Genomic DNA, 22,053 nt, shown 5'->3' with positions numbered 1-22,053 from the left:
GGAGTTCTGAAGAGTGAAACATGACCTGACTATATAAACACAGAGCAGATGGAGCCAGGCAGAGAGAATTTGTTTATGTTACAGCAGGACCAACTATGGCTCTATGCCAACTACCCCAGTTTCCTCTCATTGTATTCAAGAAAGAGGTAAATAGACTAACTAATTGTACTTTTACCACGGAGTCACACTTTCATATATTTATATATTAAATTGTGTATGTTCGACTTTATCTGCAACCTCTTCCTTGTCAGTCATCTTATTGAAAGTTGAACAACGACACACGGAGATGCAAGTTTGTTGGTGTTGGAAAATCATCCCAGACTGCTCAAACTTTTCAAAGAAGCAACAGATGCTGATTGAACATGTTCAATTGGGGTAAACAGATGCCAACGAACACCAACAGGTTGAACACCATAATCTGACAAAACCCAACATCTGTTGGATGCTGATGTTTGTTGGGGCAGTGTGAATAGGCCTTTGCACTACCTGCAACCAACTAGCAAACAGCAAATTGTGTTTCATGACATTCTCAGACAACTCAGACAGCTTCGTCATGCCAAAGAGGATGCTTACAGAAGTGGGGATAAAATATTGTACAACCATGCCAGAAACACACTGACCAAGGACATCAGAGTGGCTAAAAGAAGCTATTCTAAAAAGCTGAAAAAACAGTTTTCAGCCAACAGTCCTGCATCTGTGTGGAAAGGCTTGAAAAGCATTACCAAGTATAAGACACCACCTCCTCACACCCCTCCCCTGCTGTGATCTTCACTTCACACACACACCAACACCTCCTGGAACCCCCCTCCTCCCCACTCCTGCTACTCAACCTGCACTTATGGTCTGTGAGGAAGATGTGTGCTGGGTCTTCTGGAAACAAAAGACTAGGAAAGCTTCAGGCCCAGACGGTATCTCACTTGCCTGTCTGAATGTCTGCGCTGACCAACTGGCCCCCATCTTCACACAGATCTTCAATAGATCATTGGAGCAGTGTGAAGTTCCCTCCTGCTTCAAATGCTCCACCATCATTCCAGTCCCCAAAAAAACAAAAATCACAGGACTTAATGGCTACAGACCTGTCGCTCTCATGTCTGTGGTCATGAAGTCATTTGAGAGACTGGTTTTGGCCTACCTGAAGGACATCACTGGATCCCTGCTAGACCCCCTTTAGTTTGCTTACTGAGCAAACAGGTCTGTGGATGATGCTGTCAACATGGGACTGCATTATACCCTGCAACACCTCGACAGACCTGGGACTTATGCAAGGATCCTATTTGTGAACTTCAGTTCAGCCTTCAATACCATCATGACTGATCTTCTCTCAACCAGACTGACCCAGCTCTCCGTGCCAACCACAACCTGTCAGTGGATCAACAGCTTTCTGACAGATAGGCAGCAGCTAGTGAGACTGGGGAAAATCACATCTGGAACCCTCACTATTAGCACTTGTGCGCCTCAGGGATGCATTTTCTCTCCACTGCTCTTCTCTCTGTACACAAATTAATGCACTGCAAAGAACCCCTCTGTCAAGTTCCAGAAGTTTGCAGATGACACCACGGTCATTGGCCTCATCCGCGACAGTGATGAGTCTACAGACGGGAGGTTGAACAGCTGGCTGTCTGGTGCGGTCACAACAACCTTGAGCTGAATATGCTCAAAACAGTGGAGACGATAGTGGACTTCAGGAGAAATCCGCCCACAACACCCCCCCCCCCCACCACCACCACCACCACCATTCTGAACAGCACTGTGGCAGCAGTGGAGTCATTAAGGTTCCTGGGCTCTACCATCTCTCAGGACATGAAGTGGGACACCCACATAGACTTCATTGTGAAGAAGGCTCAGCAGAGGTTGTACTTCCTTCACCAGCTGAGGAAGTTCAACCTGCCACTGGAGCTGCTGACTCAGTTCTACTCAGCCGTCATTGAGTCTGTCCTGTGTACATCTATAACTGTCTGGTTTGGTTCAGCCACCAAATCAGACAGAAGGAAACTACAACGGACAGTCAGGACTGCTGAGAGGATTACTGGAGCCCTCCTGCCCACCCTCCAAGACATGTACGTCTCCAGAGTGAGGAAACGTGCAGGTAGAATCACTCTGGACCCCACACACCATGCCCACTCCCTTTTTGAAATGTTGCCCTTCGGCCGGCACTACAGAGCACTCAGTGCCAGGACAACCAGGCACTAGAACAGTTTTTACCCTCAGGCCATTTACTATATGAACAATTAAACTGCCTTCAGGACTCCCATAGTGCAAAAATGTATAAATATGTCTGTGGTGAGGGCATGGTTGAGTGTCCATCCAGGGAGAGGGGAAGTGGTAAGGATTCATCCCTGGGTTATAATTAAGTCTAACAGCTGTTTCTTGTTGCAGTAATTTGGAAGAAGCGATAATAGAAGCCCACGCCAGAGCCCAGAGAGAGAGTGCTACACAGCTGAAGCTACACGAGTGTGCTTAAAAACTATACAGACTATATTGTAAGTATATAAAGTGTGATGTTACCTGAATCCCACTTCCTCATTTCTGCAATGTCCAGACTTGTTACAATGTTATGTAAATATGTAAACTCATATTTGATTCAATAACTGTACATACCCCTACCTTGCACATATATTACCATTTGCACATGTACATACACCATTCTATGTTATATGTCCTATTTTTTTATAGACCATTGCTAAAAAAGTAATACTCAATATTCACAATAATTATCATAACAACAACAATAATAGAAATATTAATCAGCATTCAGATACCAGTCATTCATACACTATATTTTTCAGTGATCAGCTTACCAGCGCTCTGGGTCGATGATCCAATCTCCTTCCCATTCCCATCCCCGAGGCGGCATGAACCGTTCCTGCTTCAGTTTTACCTTCCCTGTCACATCTGAAAACTTGTGGCGGCCCACAAGACCTGTGGTTCCCCACTTTCCAAACACCTGAGCCTGGTTTTCGTACTAACAAAGGCGAACAGAGAGAGGCGCAATGTCTCTAAGGGAAGTTCCACACAACAGGCTACAACATAAACAAAGCAATTGCTATATTATAAAGCTTTTATGTCAGTGTCCAATTAAAAGGAAAACTTACCATCTCTGCATATACACTGAATATTCCCTCTGCAAAGCTGTTGAACATCTTCTCATGTGCAGACAGACCCAGCCACATGTTCACACGCAGCTGCACTGGGATCTTGAGACCTTTGTTTTTGTCCATTGGGTACTGGAAACAATCTAATCTGTGTCAGTGTCCAGTTTAATCTGTTTTAGAATTACTGTCATGATTTATTTTGTAATGTTTTTTTGTTTTTTTTTTTGGCCTTTTTATAGAACAGAAATGAAAGGAAATGGTGAGGAACTGAAAGTGGGAATTGTGATCTGAAGTCGCATTACCTGCATGTGCACTTAGGCTGCAGTGTTTGTTTGTGTACAATAACAAGAGTGCTGTTATTTAGTATACTGCTTGATGCGGCAATAATATAACTTTAATTTCAATGCTCCTCTCTACCTGCATGAAGATGCTTTGTGTCCTGCCACAGTACTTGCCGTTGGCCTGCTCACTGTGGGTGGAGAAGAGAACCTGGTTGGCTGGGATACGTGCGTAAGCCACACGTTTCTCTCCTCTCAGCATCCATATGATAACATCAGGTATGCTGTTCTGAGGCTGCACCAAAAAAATCAAATAAACATCTTACGTTATGAACATTCGACTATGAAAGTCATGACTCTAAACATCGAACAGGTGGTTGTTGAGGAGATTCCCCCTATACTATGTAAAGTGCTTTGAGTGCCTAGAAAAGCGCTATATAGATGTAAGGAATTATTATTATTATTATTATTATTATTATTATAAGCTTAGTGTCAAATGAGGCTAGATTCAAACCTCTTCTGTGATCTGCTGTAGTCGCTCCAGCCAGTCCTCTATATCAGCCATAGTGGCTTTGACATCAACAGCCTCATCCCTCATGCGAATGGCTGCCCCTTTGACACTGTCCATGGTTTTGTCACGCAAATTCTTGATCTGAATATCAAGCGCCGTCATGTTTGGCTTACCCTCCAGATTTGGTAACTTGCAACTAATAGCAACAACATCCGAGTTAATTGCATGTCTGACATGGCAGGCAAATCAAGTAGCAATGTAGAGCCGCACAATTAATTAAAATAAAATAGAAATCACAATATGTCCTAGGTGAATATTAAACTGAAAAAGACCACCTTAGGGGCTGTTCACACTGGATGCATTTTTGCATCCATCTTCCCTATTTTTAAATAATATTTTTTTTTATGTAAACACGCACTAGACTGACGTCTGTGACTGTTGTGTCTTGCTGTTGTTCCAGTATCTTGCACAGGAGAACCGTGTTTTTAAAATGCATATCAAGACACCTGCATTCTACCTAGCTTTTTACTAGAAATAACAAAATGGTAATATTCAATATATAATAGTAATAATAATTCAGCATTATATTGCAATAATATATTTAGGTTTTTAAAGGGTTTCCAAAAATAACTGCTTGAATGAAAAGTGGATTGAGACAATATCAAGTGGACCAAAGAGAAATCTGAGTCCACTTTTAAATCCTGTTCCAGAGTGACTGCAATGAGAAATGGATTTTTATTCCACTTCAGTTTATTTTTGTGCAAGCTGACATAATTCTGTATTTGGTTCTTGTAAAGAAAACAAGTGTGAACACCCTTAAAAAAAAACTTTTGCTAGTGGCAGTAGAGCGTGGGCAAAACATGACTTAATGAGAGCTCCTGAATTTGAGAGCTTATGTTTTTAATTTTAAAAGGATTTAATGCCTTTTTGTTCTTTTATCTAATACCTAACCAGAAGCAATATGTGATGATAAATGTTTATCATATCACAGTATATTATCACGCAGTCTCAATATTTGTCAAAACATTAACAGGGATTTTTGTTCTTGACCAAATTGTGCAGCCTTGTAGCACATTTTCCCAAAGGCAATGCTGAGTAATCAAACAAGGGAAGATAAGAAAGTTCCCTATCTTGTCCTTATCTGAGATATACCTGGTAAGGTCATCGATGAGTTGAGTGATGAGTTTCAGCCAGATCTCAGCGAGGCGAGAATCAGATACTTTAGCCAGGATAGCCGTCTTCAGAGAGATAATGTTGGATTGCTGAAGAATGCACCATGTTAAAAATGTGGTTGCTCTGATTCATTTACCTGTTAGCTAAAACAATAAAACTGTATGGCATAGAAATGCACTGAAATCATACCAGTCGGTCAGCAGTGTACAGAATGATGTTCACTGCATCCAAACGGTGACTAATGTCCTCCCAGAATGAAGTGAGGATAACAACTGGCTTAGAATCAGCCCAGGGCAAGTAATAATAATGATTTCCTATGGAAAAACACAATAGACTATGAGCAAACTATGATGCAGTTATCAAGGGTTCATGTTTGTACTATTTGTATCGGTTGAAGTTATTGGCATTATGAGGAACTTACCATCAAAAACAGCACAGCTATATTGAGTGGTGGAGGCCAGAGGTTTGCAGGTAGAATCCAGTTTATTCCCATAGTTCCCAATGCTGACCTCGAACTGAATAGGTTCTCCAGGTTCTTGCAGCATACAGGCACTGTGGAACACGGCACATAAGGAATACTTCCTTCTCCGTTGGAACTTCTGTACAGTAAGGTACATAAAACAAGAATTTTGAGAGACCTATTCTGTAAATATAATTATTGTGATCTTTTTTGGGGGGGGGGGTAGATTTTCTCCCCTTTTCTCAACAATTTGGCTTGCCCAATTCCCAATGGGCTCTAGGTCCTTGTGATGGCATAGTGACTTGCCTCAGTCTGGGTGGCGGAGGACGAATCTCAGTTGCCTCCGCATCTGAGACCGTCAATCCACACATCTTATCACATGACTTGTTGAGCGCATTACCGTGGAGATCTAGCGCGTGTGGAGGCTCACGCTATTCTCCGCGGCATACACACACAACTCATCATGTGCCCCATCGAGAGCAAGAACCACATTATAGTGACCACGAGGAGGTTAACCCAACGTGACTCTACCGGGCCAATTGGTTGCTTAGGAAGCCTGACAGGAGACACTCAGCACACCCTGGATTTGAACTGGCAACTCCAGGTGTGGTAGTCAGCATCTTTATTGCTGAGCTACCCAGGCCCCATTGTGATCTTTTATCTTAAAATTCCCTGGTCTTTTCGGAAAATGAAATTATTAAGTGAAATGAATCGCCACGAATTCACTTTTTAATCAATTTATTATAAAGGGGAAGTTTAAATGTTTTGATGAGAGACAAACCCAAAATAGTGAAATTTCAACACTCCATATAAATTGAGAGAAGTAAATAAAGAGACACATTAAAAAAGTGTAAAACTATTACATATGATCTATCCTTTAAAAATAAATAAATTAATAATAATAATAATAATATATTTATATATATATTGTCATCTTTGGAAACAGAAAAGTTCCCCTAACTGGGGAATCACACATATTCAGATGAGTGTTAACTCTAGGAAGCACCACAGGAAACAACTGGGAAAAGCTTGGTGGTACCTGTGCCACCAAAATGTCATCGTTTGGAATGTCTTCCACCTTCTCGTCAGTTTTGTCCTCCAGTTGAGTGGAAAGCTCAATCAGAACCCTCCCTCGATAGGCCACGCCTTCACCCTGAGGCACATAAATCTTTTTTAGCAGCTCTGACAACTGCCGCACACAGTGCAACAGAAAACTGGCGGAGTGAATGTAAATGCTTGTTCATGCAATGTTTGCTCAAAATCTTTACGCAAAGCAAACCGTGAATAACAACATTATCTTCAAAGACAAGGTGTTGCTGATATGTTTTCCTTCTCGATTGTTGCTGGGATAACAGTCAAAATATTGGCTTGGCCAGTACTCATTATATTCTATCACTTAGCTCTCATCAACCCTGACACAGCCTTTTCTTCACAGCACTTACCTTGCCATTATTCAGCTCCTCATATGGGTCAGGTAGCCCAGTAAATTCTCTTGGACTTCCATAAAGGTTAATATAACAAGGCCCAAAAGCTGGAAGAAAGCCAACCTTAGCTTCTGTGGTGTCCACTAAAAAATAATTGATAAGCAGAAAACAGGTTAATTAAAATGTAAATGTTCTATTATTTTATAAATATGAATATTCACTTAGATAAAATGTGAATATCACTTCTATAAACAGACAGCATAAATCGAATGGAATAAAAGTGAAGTGTGTAATCTCTGCACTACTAGTGGCATTAAAGATAATTGCTTTTCAAGAAGTCAACCTATGTATGACCCAGTTATGGTTTTCTTTGCACATTAACCCTTTAATGTATACCTTGGGTCTTTAGTGACACAGGTTTTACACCAGATGCCCTTCCTGACACAACCCCCAGTAGCTGGGGACTCTCACTCACACCTATGGGGCAATTTAGAGTCTCCAATTCACTTAACCTGCATGTTTTTGGACTTGTGGGGTAAACAGGAACCCCACATGAACATGGGGAGAACATGCAAACTCCACAAAGAAAGGCCCAGTTGAGCTGGGGCTCAAACCTGGGACATTCTTACTGTGAAGTGACAGTGCCAACCACTGAGCCACCGTGCCAAGGTATGTAATAATATTTGGCAAAACAACCATGCATTTATGGGTTAAACTATCATAGGAGAACATATTTTAACACACTTCACTTTTAATGTGCAATTAACTGAACTAGATCCAGAAGATTCACAATACCATTAAAGGAAGGAGGCAGCCCATTTTCTGAAGGCAATTCTGGTGAAGAAATAGAGGTTTAGACAGGATGCGTAGCTTGTTTGACATTAAACCTTTATTAGTAAATGCTGTTATTTTACAATAAGATTGATTTGAACTGAGAGTAACAATTCAACGACACTTCATTAATGTTCTTCTTATTTCTAATGTGGGATATTGTATAAATTAATTTGTACACATTCACAAAGGAGATGCAAAGAGAGAACGCTACCTTCAATTTCACCCCCAGATGATGCTATTTTAGTCAGATTCAGGTAGGTGGTTCCAATAACATCGTTTCTTGACAGCCGATCCCTGTAGGCAAGGCAAGATAATGAATTATAGAAAAAATATTTGAAGAAAGAGGCAACAGGAAATGATAGAGAGATAAAGAGAGGCACAGGATTAGGAAAAGACACAAGCCAGACTCAAACTTGTATCACCTGCATGAGCACCACAGCTTAATGTGTCAGAGCATGTGCGCTAACTGCTATTGTACCACCAAAGGTGAATAATCTTGAGTTTTATGTATGTATGTATGTCAGACTCAGTGCTTTATATTAGGAACTTACCAGTCATATAGAGTGAGCTTGATTCGTTCACACACTGATGGGAACTAAAAAGAAAGAGATATTGAGCTCATTAAGCATTTTATTTCACACTTAAAGGAATAGTTCACCCAAAAATGAAAATTTGCTGATAATTGACACCCTCAGGCCATCCAATATGTATCTGAGATACTTTCTTCATCAAAACAGAATTTAAGATTTTTAGGATTTCATTTCAGGCCTCTAAACAATGCAAGTGAATGTACTCCATTTTTTGACGGTCCAAAATGCACATTTAGGGTGCATCAAAATAATCCACATGACTCCAGTCGACAAATAAAGTTCTTCTGAATGCAAACGATTGATTATTTTGAGAAACAAAACAATACTTATATACTTTTTAACTACAAATATTCGCTTCCGTACATCTCTGTGATGTGCGCTCATGAGAGGGATGACGTAAGCTTGTTGGTAAGGTCATGCATCACGTGGAGGAGGAGTCAGGAAGCGCGTACATGTTTCTAAAAATAATCAATCGTTTGGGTTCAGAAGAACTTTATTTGTTGACTGGAGTCCTGTGGATTATTTTGATGCACTCTAAATATGCATTTTGGACCATCACTTTCACTTGCATTGTTTAAAGGAGGAGGCCCGAAATTAAATCCTAAAAATCTTAAATTCTGTTTTGATGAAGAAAGAAACTCAGATACATCTTGGATGGCCTGAGGGTGAGTAAATTATCAGGAAATTGTCATTTTTGGGTGAACTATTCCTTTAAGGGAGAGTTCACCCTCAAATGAAAAGTTTGAACTATCCCTTTAACCCATTACTGTTCTGAGAGATGTTTGTAGCCATTCTGCTTCTACGTTTCTACTTCTAGGTCATTACCTTTTCCTTGTTTGACTGATTGTATCTTTATATTGTATGTATTCCATTTTTCTAGACAATGATTATTTGCTGTTACTAGGTTATCACTCTTCCTACCTTAACCTGCAGGTGAATGAGCTGATTCCACTCTGGATTGGCATTCTTCTCAACAATCTTTGTGCACACCTTAAAAGACCACAAAGTAATTTCTCAAAATTCTTCACCAATCAGCCCTGTTCTTTAACAGTAAACACATTTAACTCTTCATTTTACCTTTTTGCCAGCAAAACTGACTTCTAGAAAAGGATCCACCAAGTTTTTCTTGTCATCTGTTCCACCAAATATGTGCTTTACTGTCTGAGCAAATGCATCATCCACTGAATATGATGTGACAACAAAAAGAGGTTACTAACAATGGGATTGGCAATGGGAGTATAGGCCTATAGAATTGTAGTAGTGTTACTGTCAAATTTACTCTGTGGCATGTCTTCGGCACGGTAGATTTTCAGACTGAGCGTAGCCAATCGCAAAGCAACTCCAGCCGGCAGCAGCAGGTTGCTTTCAATGTCATCCTGTTCCTCATTCCCTTCTCTCTTTTCCACCTGACAAAAAAGTTAGTTATCTATCCCAGAAAAGAGATAACAATGGAATCTTGGAACAATGTAATTTCAGTTCCTTAACTTCTAGACCAATGAATTTTCATGATTTTTCACATTAAATTATCTTTGTATGACTTTTCCAGTTGTTTGTGATTATTGGATAAGTATTTTTAAAAGTCATTTAATATACAGACTGACAGACAGACAAACTGATCGATCGCTCGATCGATCGATAGATAGATAGAAAGAAAGGAAGCCTTTTTAAATTACATTTAAAATTTTTCCGAGATATTTCCAGGTTTTTAATGACTGTGGGAACTCTGTAATATAATTTCACTTAAGAGAGTCTAGTAGAAATAACATCCTCATGTAAGCATTTCATTAGAGCCACTAAGTTTCCATTCAGCCAATCATAGTGAAATTTCATGTAGATTGGACTTTATGTTGTGTGAAGACATTTCACCACTTAACAGTGATAAAGTTATTTGAAAAGTGACAGTGTCTTGAAATGATGGGAAATATAGTCCAGTTGCAAAACAATGAACTCCACCTCACACAGAACTTCTCTATTAACTGACTTGACAAATTACAACTTAACAGTAATATACAGTAGTGATGAAGCTATTCTGATAAGTGGCAAAACATCTTATAAGAAATAAAGTCCAATTGCAAAACCAGTTTACCTGAATCCCACTAAGTAACACTTGTAGTGTCTACATGATCTCATATATTATAACTTGACAGCAGTGTACAGTTTACCCCGCAGGAAAATCCATCTTAAGCTGGTAGCTGTGTTTCAGAACATGGTAGCTGGTTTCCTGCTGGTCCAAGCTATTTATCTGCTGGTTTGACCTGGTATTTCCTGGTCCAAGTTGGTCCATTAGCTGATTGACCAGCTACTACCATGTCCCAAAAACCAGATTGGCCACCTTGAGCTGGTTTGCTACTGGTCTAGGATGGTCTACCAGCTTGGCCCAGCTAGAAACCAGCTAGTTTCCAAAATACAGCAACCAGGTTTATTTTGAATGTCCATTCTTTTCAAACTTTTTCCAGTGTGATATACACTTTGGGGCTTACCAGAGGCTCATCTCCAGTCCCTACTATGAAAATGCTGACTTTCAGGTAACCTCTGGCTCCAGAGTTTGAGTCATCTGTGTCACTTAGCAGCAGCCACTTCCTCATGATTGCATGGCCTTTCAGGGTCACAACACACCCCACAGATTATTATTATTATTATTATTATTATTTTCTCCCCTTTTCTCCCCAATTTGGAATGCCCAATTCCAAATGTGCTCTAAGTCCTCGTGGTGACGTAGTGACTCACTTCAATCCAAATGGCGGAGGACGAATCTCAGTTGCCTCCACGTCTGAGACTGTCAATCCGCGCATCTTATCACGTGGCTTGTTGAGCGCATTACCATGGAGACAAAGCGTGTGTGGAGGCTTCATGCTACTCTCCATGGCATCCACGCACAACTCACCACACGCCCCATCGAGAGCGAGAACCACATTATAGTGACCACGAGGATGTTACCCCATGTGACTCTACCCTCCATAGCAACCGGGCCAATTTGGCTGCTTAGGAGACCTGGCTGGAGTCACTCAGCATGCCCTGGATTCGAACTCGCGACTCCAGAGGTGGTAGTCAGCATCTTTACTCGCTGAGCTACCCAGGCCCCCACCCCACAGATTATTAAAGAAAAACATCACAACCATAATACAACTCAGTGCCAATGCAATATGCATTTGTATTGATGTGGAAAAAAGCTTCAAAATTTTTACTGTACACAATTTTCTTTGTGTTGCACAGCACAATTGAGAAACCAAATTTAAAGGGAAAGTTCACCCAAAAATGAAAATTCTCGTCATTTACTCAAACTCATGCCATTCCAGATGTGTATGACTTTTTTCTTCTGCTGAACACAAACAATGATTTTTGAAAAATGTCTCAGCTTTGTAGGTCCATTCAATGCAAATGAATGGTGGCCAGAACTTTGAAGCTCCAAAAAGCACATAAATATTGCATAAAAGTAATCCATACCACTCCAGTGGTTAAATCCATATCTTTAGAAGATATATGATAGGTGGGGATTAGAAACAGATCAATATTTAAGTCCCTTTTTCCTATAAATCTACACTTTCACCAGCCCTCCTATGCGTGTTCAAGAGAGGACAGAGTTCTTCTTCTGTTTTTTAGCGATTTACATTCTTCGTGCATGTCGCTATCAACTGGGCAGGGAGGAGAAAGAAAAAAGGGAGGGATAAAGCAAAGGAAAATAATAAATAAATCATATTTGCAATACAGCCTGTAGATGGCAATATGCAAAAGAATGCAAATCAGCAAAAAACAGAAGAACTCTCGTGAACGTGCATAGTAGCTTTATAGTAAAGTTGAACTGATTGCTTTTATGCTGCCTTTATGTGCTTTTTGGTGCTTCAAAGTTCTGGACACCATTCACTTGCATTAAATGGACCAAGAGTGTTGAGATATTCTTCTAAAAGTATTTGTTTGTGTTTAGCAGAAGAGAGAAAGTCATACACATCTGGGATGGCATGAGGGTGAATAAATGAGAAAACTTTCATTTTTGGGTGAACTATCCCTTTAACACAGCACAACTGAGAATCCAACAATCAATTGGCAAACATACCAGGCTCATCGTAGACATAGCCAACGTCCAGCTGTTAAAACAGTGTTTGAAAACTTTGTAAGAATACATATTTTACAGGAATTAGACATTAAAATTCATACCAAGCCTTAAAGCACATGTTAATAATTTTAGAGTGTTCTACCTTAAACTCCCCCATCAGACTGTCTGCTCTCAGAGAGTAGGCATTATACACCTAGATTTAAAAGAGAAATATAACTATTATAAGAAAGACAATAAAAAAGTACAGTAAACTCAGCCATGGTCTAAAAATCATGAAAACTAGAGATCAAAGTACAAGCTCTCTCTGCAAAAAATATTAGATTATATTAATTTTAATGTATGATCTTGCACCAAATATGCTGTGTAAGGTCATGTAAACCCCTTTATGGTCTTCTTTTATCAGGTAAAGGTAAAGAATTAAGCAAAACCCAAGTGGAACACTTCGATTGACTTGTTACATCGATTTGTCTGTGTGTAAACATACGCTCCAGTGTTTTGCCAGCTTATTGAGTGTGTGCATGTCTCATGTGTGTGTCCGTTTACATTTTGACATCAAAACCAGAGAAAAACCAGAAGAAGTCTCATGTAAACACAGTTTTCTTACAATGTCTAGCTTTTATAAGGAGCAGATTTCTGACAGCTATCAGCATTTTGGTGTATATGTAGGCTTCTAAAATGTACTTACTGATTGTGACGAGGAGGAGGGCATGGCCGGGCCATGATGGTGCACAGCCGGTGATGAATCAGCTGATCAGCGGGAGAGCGAGATATAGGGGAGCCAGAGGCTCCAGTTCGAGAGAGAGATGTGGCCGTGCTGCATGTGTGCCTGTGTTCATTTATGTTTTATGTTGTTTTAAGTTCATTTTTATCATTAAACCTTTATGTTGACTGTTCAGCCAGTTCCCGCCTCCTCCTTTCCCATCTTTATACTGTTACACTGATGTAGATTTGTTATAAAAATGTATATGTTAACACACTCAGTGATAAAGGACTATGATAATTAAGACCGATTACAAATGTTATGCAGTGTACATTGCCATCCTCATCCTTTGATGATCCAGGTACAACTTTCCTATTGGGCACTGGGAATGGAAGCCTATGCAATTGTTCTGGCAGAGGACTCTCTAGTAAGCATTATGTCATTCTTTTATTCAATTCAGAAATGTAATTAAATCATGATCGAGCCTCTGTCTTATGAGCTCAGCACAGCTATCCTTCATTGCTTCATTATGCCGCTGTTTTTCCCCCCACCCACCCCATCACCACCAGTTTAGGTCCTGTCCTGCCATAAGGGGTAATCTCCGGTTCAAGCGAGAATCCTATCAATGAACCGTAGGACAGGGTTTACGCCAACGAGAACTATTCTTTCAGTAAACACATGTTATTCTTAATCTGCGAGAAATGTTTTGGATTGAAATGTTGTTCCAGGAGTATCTCATATTTGTGTAGATCTTGTTATGTCAAGTACATCCAAAGATGCATCTTACCCGTATTATGATGCTCTCGTCAAAAAGTTCAGAGGGAAGCATGTTGACATTGTAGAAAAAAATCTGTGAAAACACTCACCTAAATTAGATTATTTTAAAACACTATGGACAACAAAATAACACTGCAAGTCATGAAATTCTAATGAAAACAGCAGTTTTTGTCAAGACTTATGCAGTGAAATTAAGTGATCGTAGACTCACTGAAGTAAGTAAGTGAGGGACAGAAATATCAGGGGAAAAGTAAGGAAGTAGGCCAGCAGGAGCGCTGTAGAGTGGGGCAGAGCAGATCAAAGCCACAAAGTAGTCCAGAGAAAGAGAGAGATTCTCTCTAGGAAAAAAATAAAAATGTGGTGACCAAAGACAAGGCAATATTAGTTCTGTTTAACAGGAGACAAGGCAATCCTATAACAATGCTGAAATGAGCTCACTGAAAACTAAAATACCTCATCAAAATATGGATTGTTTCCTCTTCGGATCCTTGTTCTGTGCGTTTGTCCGCACACATTTATTTTGGCGACTGGTTTTATATTATTGCCTGGCAACTGTCGTCCCTCGATAACTCGAACACGTATCTAAGTAACAACAAGACTGTTAATGCATTAAAGCCCTAAAAGCTCTTTTCATTAAAGAGATCTGGGGATCTGAAGGTATACCTGGAAATCTTGGGGTTTGTTGGCCAGGGTTCTTTGCTTCCTCCGAGTTGTACGAATAACCTTTTTTCCAGGCTGTCCAGAAGGGGAAGCTCCAGGTACTCCTGGCTCAGTCCCATCTCCTGCTTCTTCATCACTATCCACACCTTTCTCCTCTTCACCAGCTATTAGCAAAGCAAACAGATACTATCATCTATTGTTTATAAGTTCTATTAATTTACATATATAACTCATCTTAAATGGAATCTGAGGCCGCAGAATTCCACAGAAAACTCCACAGATTTTTCAAATTCATATGTTTTTAATATGTCATTTGCAAAGTTCTACACATTCACAAAGGTCTACACATTAATCCCTTGCCTTTTTTTTTGTCTTATTTATTAAATGTTATTAAAAGAATAATTATTATAATGAACATATTGGCAAATAAACTATTAAATATTGTTAAGTACATAATCTGGCTATAATAATTTTGCAGCCATTAAAAGTGTATAACTCTCAGCTTTTTTCTAACTGATTTAGATGATTTAGAAAAAAAAAATCGTAAAATGTTGCTTATCTTAAAGGGGTCATATTTAAACCCCAAGAAGTCTACTTAAAATGTAAGTTCCACCCTATGTCTGACTCTTAAAAATAAACAGGTTGTTTTGCGACTGTACTTTTAAAACTTCCACGTGTAAATTACATCTTTCAGGACTGGCTAACCTGACTTTTACAAGTGAAGTGCAACAATGCCCTGCCAAGTTGCTGAATACTGAATATGTGTTGATATGTAAATGTGGACGGTCACATGTTAATGTGCTGAGAGTTCTGACATTAATAATGTGAGAATTTCTGTATGACCTATTTTTGCAGCTTACACTAAATGGTTTGGATGAACTCGGAAAAAGAGTTTTGCATTACATTAAAGTATGTCAACATAGTGCATCAAACTCTTCTATTTCAAAAGAGCAAGAAAAATTCCTGTAGTCCATCATATGCCCTGTTTAAAAATATTGGTAACACTTTATTTACAGTGTCCCTGTTACACATTACATGTTACTATTATTAATTACTATAGTAAAAACAATAACAATTTGTAAGTACAAGCAGCTCTACAAAATAATTACTCAATAAATGCATGTAGTTCATTTGTAATAATCAGCAATTACCTGTGTTAATACACAGTAACATGAACAGTGTAAAATAAAGTGTGACCAAAATATCCTCTGCTCTATGCCATGTAATTATCTGTATATCATTATATCCAGATAAGAACTATTTGAGCACAGAGAGTCAATAAGAAAAGTTCTAGTCAAGTGTCCTTTGTGTTTTGAGAGATCCATGTTTTGCCTCTCATTTGCATCATTTCCATACTCTATGTAAACACAAATGCCAACAACCTTCCTGCAGCTTCATAGTGCAGTCTAACTCCACTGGCCAAAACAAACATTTAGGAGTAAAATAAAAATAATAACAGAATATCTAAGATAGTAAGTAAATCAAGAAAACCTCCAGTTTCTCCGGCATTGACTCCGTCTCTGACACTTTGATCATTTGGGTTTGGGACGGTACTTGCAGGAGGCTCATAACCAATCATTAAATTGATAATGGCCTGAGGAAGTAAATGCAGAAATGCAGTTAGAATCTGAATATCCGAAGCTGGCCAACATATTTAAGTTGGAAATCAAGCAGCATACAATAATTATGTTTGCTTAAGTCACATAAAAAAATAAAAAATAAAAATAAGAAAAAAGATTACCCCAGTTTCTTGTTTTTTCTCATTAATGAGAGGAATATTATTTGAAGGTAGAGATCTAGTCTGACCAGCAGCCAATTCTTTCAGAGAGATCTTAGCTGAACCAATAAACCTAGAAAACAGAAAAAAGCTTAAATTGATTTTTAGTGATAGTTCACTCAAAAATGAAAATGCTCTCATAATTTACTCACCATCATGCCATCCCAGATGTGTATGACTTTCTTTCTTCTGAAGAACACAAATTATGATTTTTAGAAGAATATTTCAGCTCTGTAGGTCCATAATGCAAGTGACTGGGTGCCAAAATTTTGATGCACCAAAAAGCACATAAAGACATCATAAACGTAATCCATGTGACTCCAGTGTTTTAATCCATATCTTCAGAAGTGATATGATATGTATTGTTGAGAAACAGATCAATATTTTAATTCATTCTCCATTAAAAAAGTTTTACTCCTAAAGAAATGACTGTAATTTTGAAACATATGTATAACATCATGTACATGTAACTATATATATATATATAACTAACTAACTATAGTCATTTTAGTAACCTTTTAAAAGCTGTTTTATTCTACATGTGGCAGGGGCTGCCATTTCAGAATCATATGACCAGCTGAATACTAATACATCTCAGTAACCTTGTTATTGGACACTTTCACTATTGGATTAAATTAAATAGCTGATTGTGATTAGTGAATTTCTACAATGGCAGTTGTAACTGAAAACTGTTGATTTTGAATAATGCTGCATCCACACCACTAGGTGTCATTGTAAGTCCAAGATGAAACAAACAAAAAGTTACTGAGTGCACCTTTAAGTCCTTTTTTGCTAGAAACTCTCTCCCTGTCCAGTAGGGTGCGATGTGCATGAAGAATGTGAAACACCAAAAACACAAAAAGAATGTGAAAATGAAAGTTAAAGTGGAGATTGACTGAGCAGGGAGCAGAATTTATAGTAAAAAAGGACTTAAATATTAATCTGTTTCTCACCCACACCTATCATATCGCTTCTGAAGACACTGATTTAACCACTGGAGTCTTCTGGATTACTTTTATGGTGACTTATGTGATTTTTGGAGCTTCACAATTTTGGCACCTATTCATTGTATGAACCAAAAGAGCTGAGCAATTCTTCTAAAAATGTGAGTTCAGCAGCAGAAAGAAAGTCATACACATCTCGGATGGCATAAGGGTGAGTAAATATTGAGAGAATTTTCATTTTTGGGTAAACTATTCCTTTAAATTGCACTCTGTGTTTGAAATTCTGTGCTTTTGGTTATAGTACAGTAAATACCATATATAGTAACATCATGAAACATTCCATTTACCCATGACTTTGAGACAATGCTTCTATGACAACGGTTCACAAATTAAATTCATAAACCTGGGGAAGCACAGCTGTGTTTTTAGCAACATATATAACATTATTTGGTTTCACTTCAGCTTTTCTCCTTCTGGACAAGCCCAGTCAGAAGACTCAGAACTCTCTGAATGAGAACTCACATAGACACCTGAAAGTGACCATTTGTAGTTTTGCAATGAATGGTGAATCAGGGTGACACAACAACAGGATTTAAAATAGCTTGGGTGGGCACATCCACCAAATTTCAACATGAGAGGTGATGATTGCTTCTTTCCTATTGTTCACAGCTACTGAACTTTGTTCAGAAATCAGGATGTAAAGAGAAAAAAAAAAGAAAAACAGTCAACTTTGTGTTTGTTTTGTGTGCAAACTTGTATTTTTATGTTTCCACATAAAAAATTAAATAAAATTAAATTAAAAAAAATACTATTATGTTTGTGCCCTAACGTTTAGACATTTCTTTGTTATACTGTATCTGATTCTATGACTGCCTTTGCTGAATTCAAAACTTGCACTGACCGTTATTACTTAGTCTTAGACAAGGAATTGTAATTAGATGTTTTATTGATGCATATAATTAGAAAGTTGAACTAACTTGCTTTATCTATAAATGCATACTTTTTTTTTACTTTTTTGTGTGTATGTGTTTGTGTGTGGAGCCACAATCTATACTTTTGTAGAATTTTGATAATGTTAGTCAAGGATTCTTCCACTCCAAACATATGGGCTGTCATTGGTTAATCATGGCTGTGACATCAATACTGTTACGCTTTCTAAATCACCAGGTTTTGAAGCTTAGTTTCCATGGTCTGGGTCGACTTGAGAGGGAGCTTTGTGAATGTTGTCTACAAAGTACATACAATTCTTGCACAGTATTTTTAAAGAGTAAAGAATATGTGTTTCCCACGATAGGTTCCCTTTGAATGATTTTGTTGCCATTCTGGTTACTGTACAGCAGATCCAAAAGCTCTTTTATAACTTTGGAAAGAGCACTGGTATGGAATCAGAGGAAAATACCAGCTGTAAGTAATTACACTTGTCCAGAAACGTGTGTCAGATAGAGGGGACATAAACGAACAACTTCGGAGTGGGTAAGGCTGTGAAGACACACACACACACACACACACACACACACACACACACACACACACACACACAAGGTGAAGTGACTTTATTATACATAACTGACATGACAAGTATTCACATTCCTGAACCATCACTGATGTGTTCGCCACGTGGACAGGACAGCATCATATGGAGATTAACTTGTGTGTTTCAAACCGTTTGCACCTGGTATTAAGATGCATCTCGGGTGATCTGATCACATGTGGTCAAGTGAGACACATCACTGTTTACACCTGGTCACAGAAATGTTTCTCCTGTGACCACTTGTGATCTGACTTGCGGGGAGTGACTCAGTTTTATGACAACATACATCAGTCACCATGTCAGTGTGTTACTGCATGACATTAATGTCATAAGAAACAAAGTCAGAAATGACAAAGAAAAATGTGAAAAAAAAAAACGTGCGCTATTTCTCCATGATACATCTCAAATTTAAGATAAGCACAAATGCAACATTTTGAGCAGAATTGTCTGTTATTTTAGTGGATTACCTGAATTAACCTGAGCTGCAGATGTTTGTGCTTCTCATAAGTGTCCCTGCATGTTGATTTCAGACACACTGAAGAAGATCCGTGAAGTTCTTGTGTTTGTGTATTTACGGTTATTAAAGCCTCTCCTAACTAACAAAGTTTAAATTCTTGTTTTAGCATAGCGGTTGACAGGTGAGGGGTGGCGCTTCACTGTTGCCAGGACATATTCAGGATGGATTAGCATTTACACCTCAAATGTGATGCGGTCATTTGCTTTTTTGACCACATTCATATGTGTTTTTTGTGATCCGATCACAAAACGTTTTAGCGCTGACCACATGTGATCAGATAACCAAAAACGCATCTTAATACCAGGTGTAAACGGGGTCTAGATGACTTTAACACTAAGACTTTATATTTCTTAAGAAGTATTAGTTTAAGGGGAATTAGTGAGATTAAGTGCATAGTATGCTGCTGGTCACATGATCTCAACATGTCAGCCCCCATGAGGTGACCAGCTGCATGTAAAATTAAACAGCTTTTATTAGGTTACTGATATGACTAGAGTCTTCCTCTTATGTAAGTGTGCATCATTTTAAACAAACTTTTAAAAAGTGCTATTCATTTATTTATATGTAAAACTTTCTTAATGAGTGAAAATTTGAGCAATATATTCAGAATTATTTCTGCTTCATCTTTACACAAAGACTACAGGTCACATTCTGCACTTCTTAGAGAACAAAAAGAGTTATGAATAATATGATCTTTTAAATATATGTTTGTTTTAAAAAATACTTCAGATGTTGGTAGTATTTGATCTGTTCTGGAACATAACAATGCACTCTCTGTAAAAAATTTGAGATGATATGCAAAAATGTTTCTCTCTTTTTCATACCTAAACTATTTGATGGCATTTCCTATTTAAAACAATGGCTGTGGTCTTCAAGAATGGACTTGAAGCAGACTCCGTGTGAATGTCCTAAAGAAATGGCAAACCTTGTACATGGTATATATGAGTCATAAAACTATGATAAAATCTATCAAATATGGCACTTCCCAAATAAAGGCCCCCATCCAAAGCTATTTTAAATTCCCATATAATGCCATAAGGACAATCCGAGAAACAGCAGATTTCAACTTTTTTAAAGTCATGCTAATAAATTGGTGATTCAAGTAGTGTCTCTATGAAAAACAGACATCCAAGAAAAGCTAAACAAGTTTTCACAAGCATTTCCCTATTTCTTACTTTAGTTGCTATGTTACTCTAGCATGTGGCAACAAGGAATACAAACTTCTGAGTGTGTGCAGACTTGTGTGAGTCTGAAAACCTCATGTGACTCATGGAAACTTCATTATCGTGGCAGACTTTGTGCAACTTGGAAGAAAAACTGCCCTGCTGATCAGTACAAAATGCAAGGTAATGTAAGACCCAGCAAATGCCAATCTTATTAAGTAAAAAAAGATATTAAAACAATGTTGTTTTAAAAGTAACGTCTTAAGGAGTCAATATGAATGACTACATAAAGTGCATCTATAGTACATGTATTTTTATCACGGACACTTTTAAAAGGACTCGTTGTGAATGTTCAGTGTTACCTTGGACTGCCTAGAGTCTTTCAGCTCGCATAACTTATAGCAAGTTTAGACAAGGTGGTTGGGTGTGGCAGTGAGGGTTTTAAATGTTTTCAAGCCTTGCTCTGCAGTGACTAACCTATCAAACTTCTTGCCAATGGCATGCACATAAAATGTTTATTTACTTTTGTTTTACAAAGTTACCCAATACTTCCGCTTCACCCACACTGATACATTTACAAATTACACTAGTGTGATGTGATTACGCTACAGTGATTTCAACTACAGTCATATGCAGATAATGGAATGAATGACAGGATAGCCCACCACACCCACTCAGCAAATAAGGACCTTTGTCTTCATCGTTAGAACACCACCTACTCCACCTGGCAAAGCTTATCTTAAACCATGCTTTCTGCATTATATGGACTTATTAAAAACCAATAGGCCTGTAAAACAGTGATGGATGCAAAGCAAGCGACATACTTGTCTCTTCCAATGGTTTCATGGTCTTTCACAACCACATCAATGAACGATGTGGAATCCAACGCAGAACTTTTCAAATCAAACTCAATGATCTGAAATGGCAAAAGCAGGTATCGGTTACTGAACACATGAAAAATTGGATATTTCAGAATAACTTTACTTTTAGATGTTACATTTATAAGACATTAAAGTCTATTTTAAAGAAAACACTGTAAATTGCACTGACCTCATTCCAAACAGGATTTAATTCATTGTCAATTGCTTTTGTTTTCTTTTTTTCACCTAAAAAATTTTTAAAAAGCTCATGAGTCTCTTATTTTCAGCAACCAAACTATATACACATCTACTAAAAGCATGAACACGCTATATTTAAAATCAATCTATAATGATTTCACTCTCTGATGTTTATGCATATTGTCATGATTCACTGTTGTTTTGCCTGTCGTCTGTTCCCCTGGACTACACTTCCCATAATTCCCTGCCCTCATCACTGCCAGCTGTTCCCTATTGTTCTGTTCCCTCGCCTGTGTTTCATTTCCTCATTTACCCCTGTGTATATAATGCCCTGATTTCTACCCAGTGTTTGTGAGTTGTTGTGTTTCTCCTCTGTTCATATGTACCAGTTCCCATTGTGGATGTTTCTAGTTCCAAGTTATGCCTTGTTCCTGTGTTTAGTTATTTCATACTTAGCTTATATTTTTTTCACCCAATTTGGGGTGACCAATTCCCAATGCACTTTTAAGTCCT

General features: G+C 38.4%; 1 protein-coding gene across 2 annotated transcripts in view; it reads right to left on the bottom strand.

Moving 5' to 3' along the window:
- The window catches only part of LOC127414121 (myoferlin-like), a 47,423-nt gene that overhangs the window by 22,085 nt on the left and 3,285 nt on the right, over positions 1-22,053 (bottom strand). Inside the window, exons 2-26 of one of the 2 annotated variants that reach the window (XM_051651894.1) lie at positions 21,533-21,588; positions 21,307-21,398; positions 16,292-16,400; positions 16,042-16,144; positions 14,554-14,714; positions 14,344-14,472; positions 13,901-13,963; positions 12,556-12,606; positions 12,414-12,444; positions 10,843-10,958; positions 9,642-9,768; positions 9,440-9,543; positions 9,284-9,352; positions 8,324-8,367; positions 7,984-8,066; positions 7,734-7,772; positions 6,957-7,081; positions 6,554-6,667; positions 5,476-5,653; positions 5,244-5,368; positions 5,034-5,143; positions 3,885-4,077; positions 3,510-3,665; positions 3,093-3,224; positions 2,799-2,962 (exon numbers count right to left, since the gene is read on the bottom strand). In XM_051651894.1, coding sequence (XP_051507854.1) covers positions 2,799-2,962; positions 3,093-3,224; positions 3,510-3,665; positions 3,885-4,077; positions 5,034-5,143; positions 5,244-5,368; positions 5,476-5,653; positions 6,554-6,667; positions 6,957-7,081; positions 7,734-7,772; positions 7,984-8,066; positions 8,324-8,367; positions 9,284-9,352; positions 9,440-9,543; positions 9,642-9,768; positions 10,843-10,958; positions 12,414-12,444; positions 12,556-12,606; positions 13,901-13,963; positions 14,344-14,472; positions 14,554-14,714; positions 16,042-16,144; positions 16,292-16,400; positions 21,307-21,398; positions 21,533-21,588 — 2,674 coding nt within the window. Of the gene's footprint in view, positions 1-2,798; positions 2,963-3,092; positions 3,225-3,509; positions 3,666-3,884; positions 4,078-5,033; positions 5,144-5,243; positions 5,369-5,475; positions 5,654-6,553; positions 6,668-6,956; positions 7,082-7,733; positions 7,773-7,983; positions 8,067-8,323; positions 8,368-9,283; positions 9,353-9,439; positions 9,544-9,641; positions 9,769-10,842; positions 10,959-12,413; positions 12,445-12,555; positions 12,607-13,900; positions 13,964-14,101; positions 14,229-14,343; positions 14,473-14,553; positions 14,715-16,041; positions 16,145-16,291; positions 16,401-21,306; positions 21,399-21,532; positions 21,589-22,053 lie in introns of those variants that run through there. The other variant, XM_051651895.1, reaches the window with a different exon arrangement.

The sequence above is a fragment of the Myxocyprinus asiaticus genome, chromosome 23 (assembly GCF_019703515.2).
Source record: "Myxocyprinus asiaticus isolate MX2 ecotype Aquarium Trade chromosome 23, UBuf_Myxa_2, whole genome shotgun sequence".
In the NCBI taxonomy this organism is placed as follows: Eukaryota; Metazoa; Chordata; class Actinopteri; order Cypriniformes; family Catostomidae; genus Myxocyprinus; species Myxocyprinus asiaticus.
This window is presented reverse-complemented; position numbering and strand designations above follow the sequence as displayed.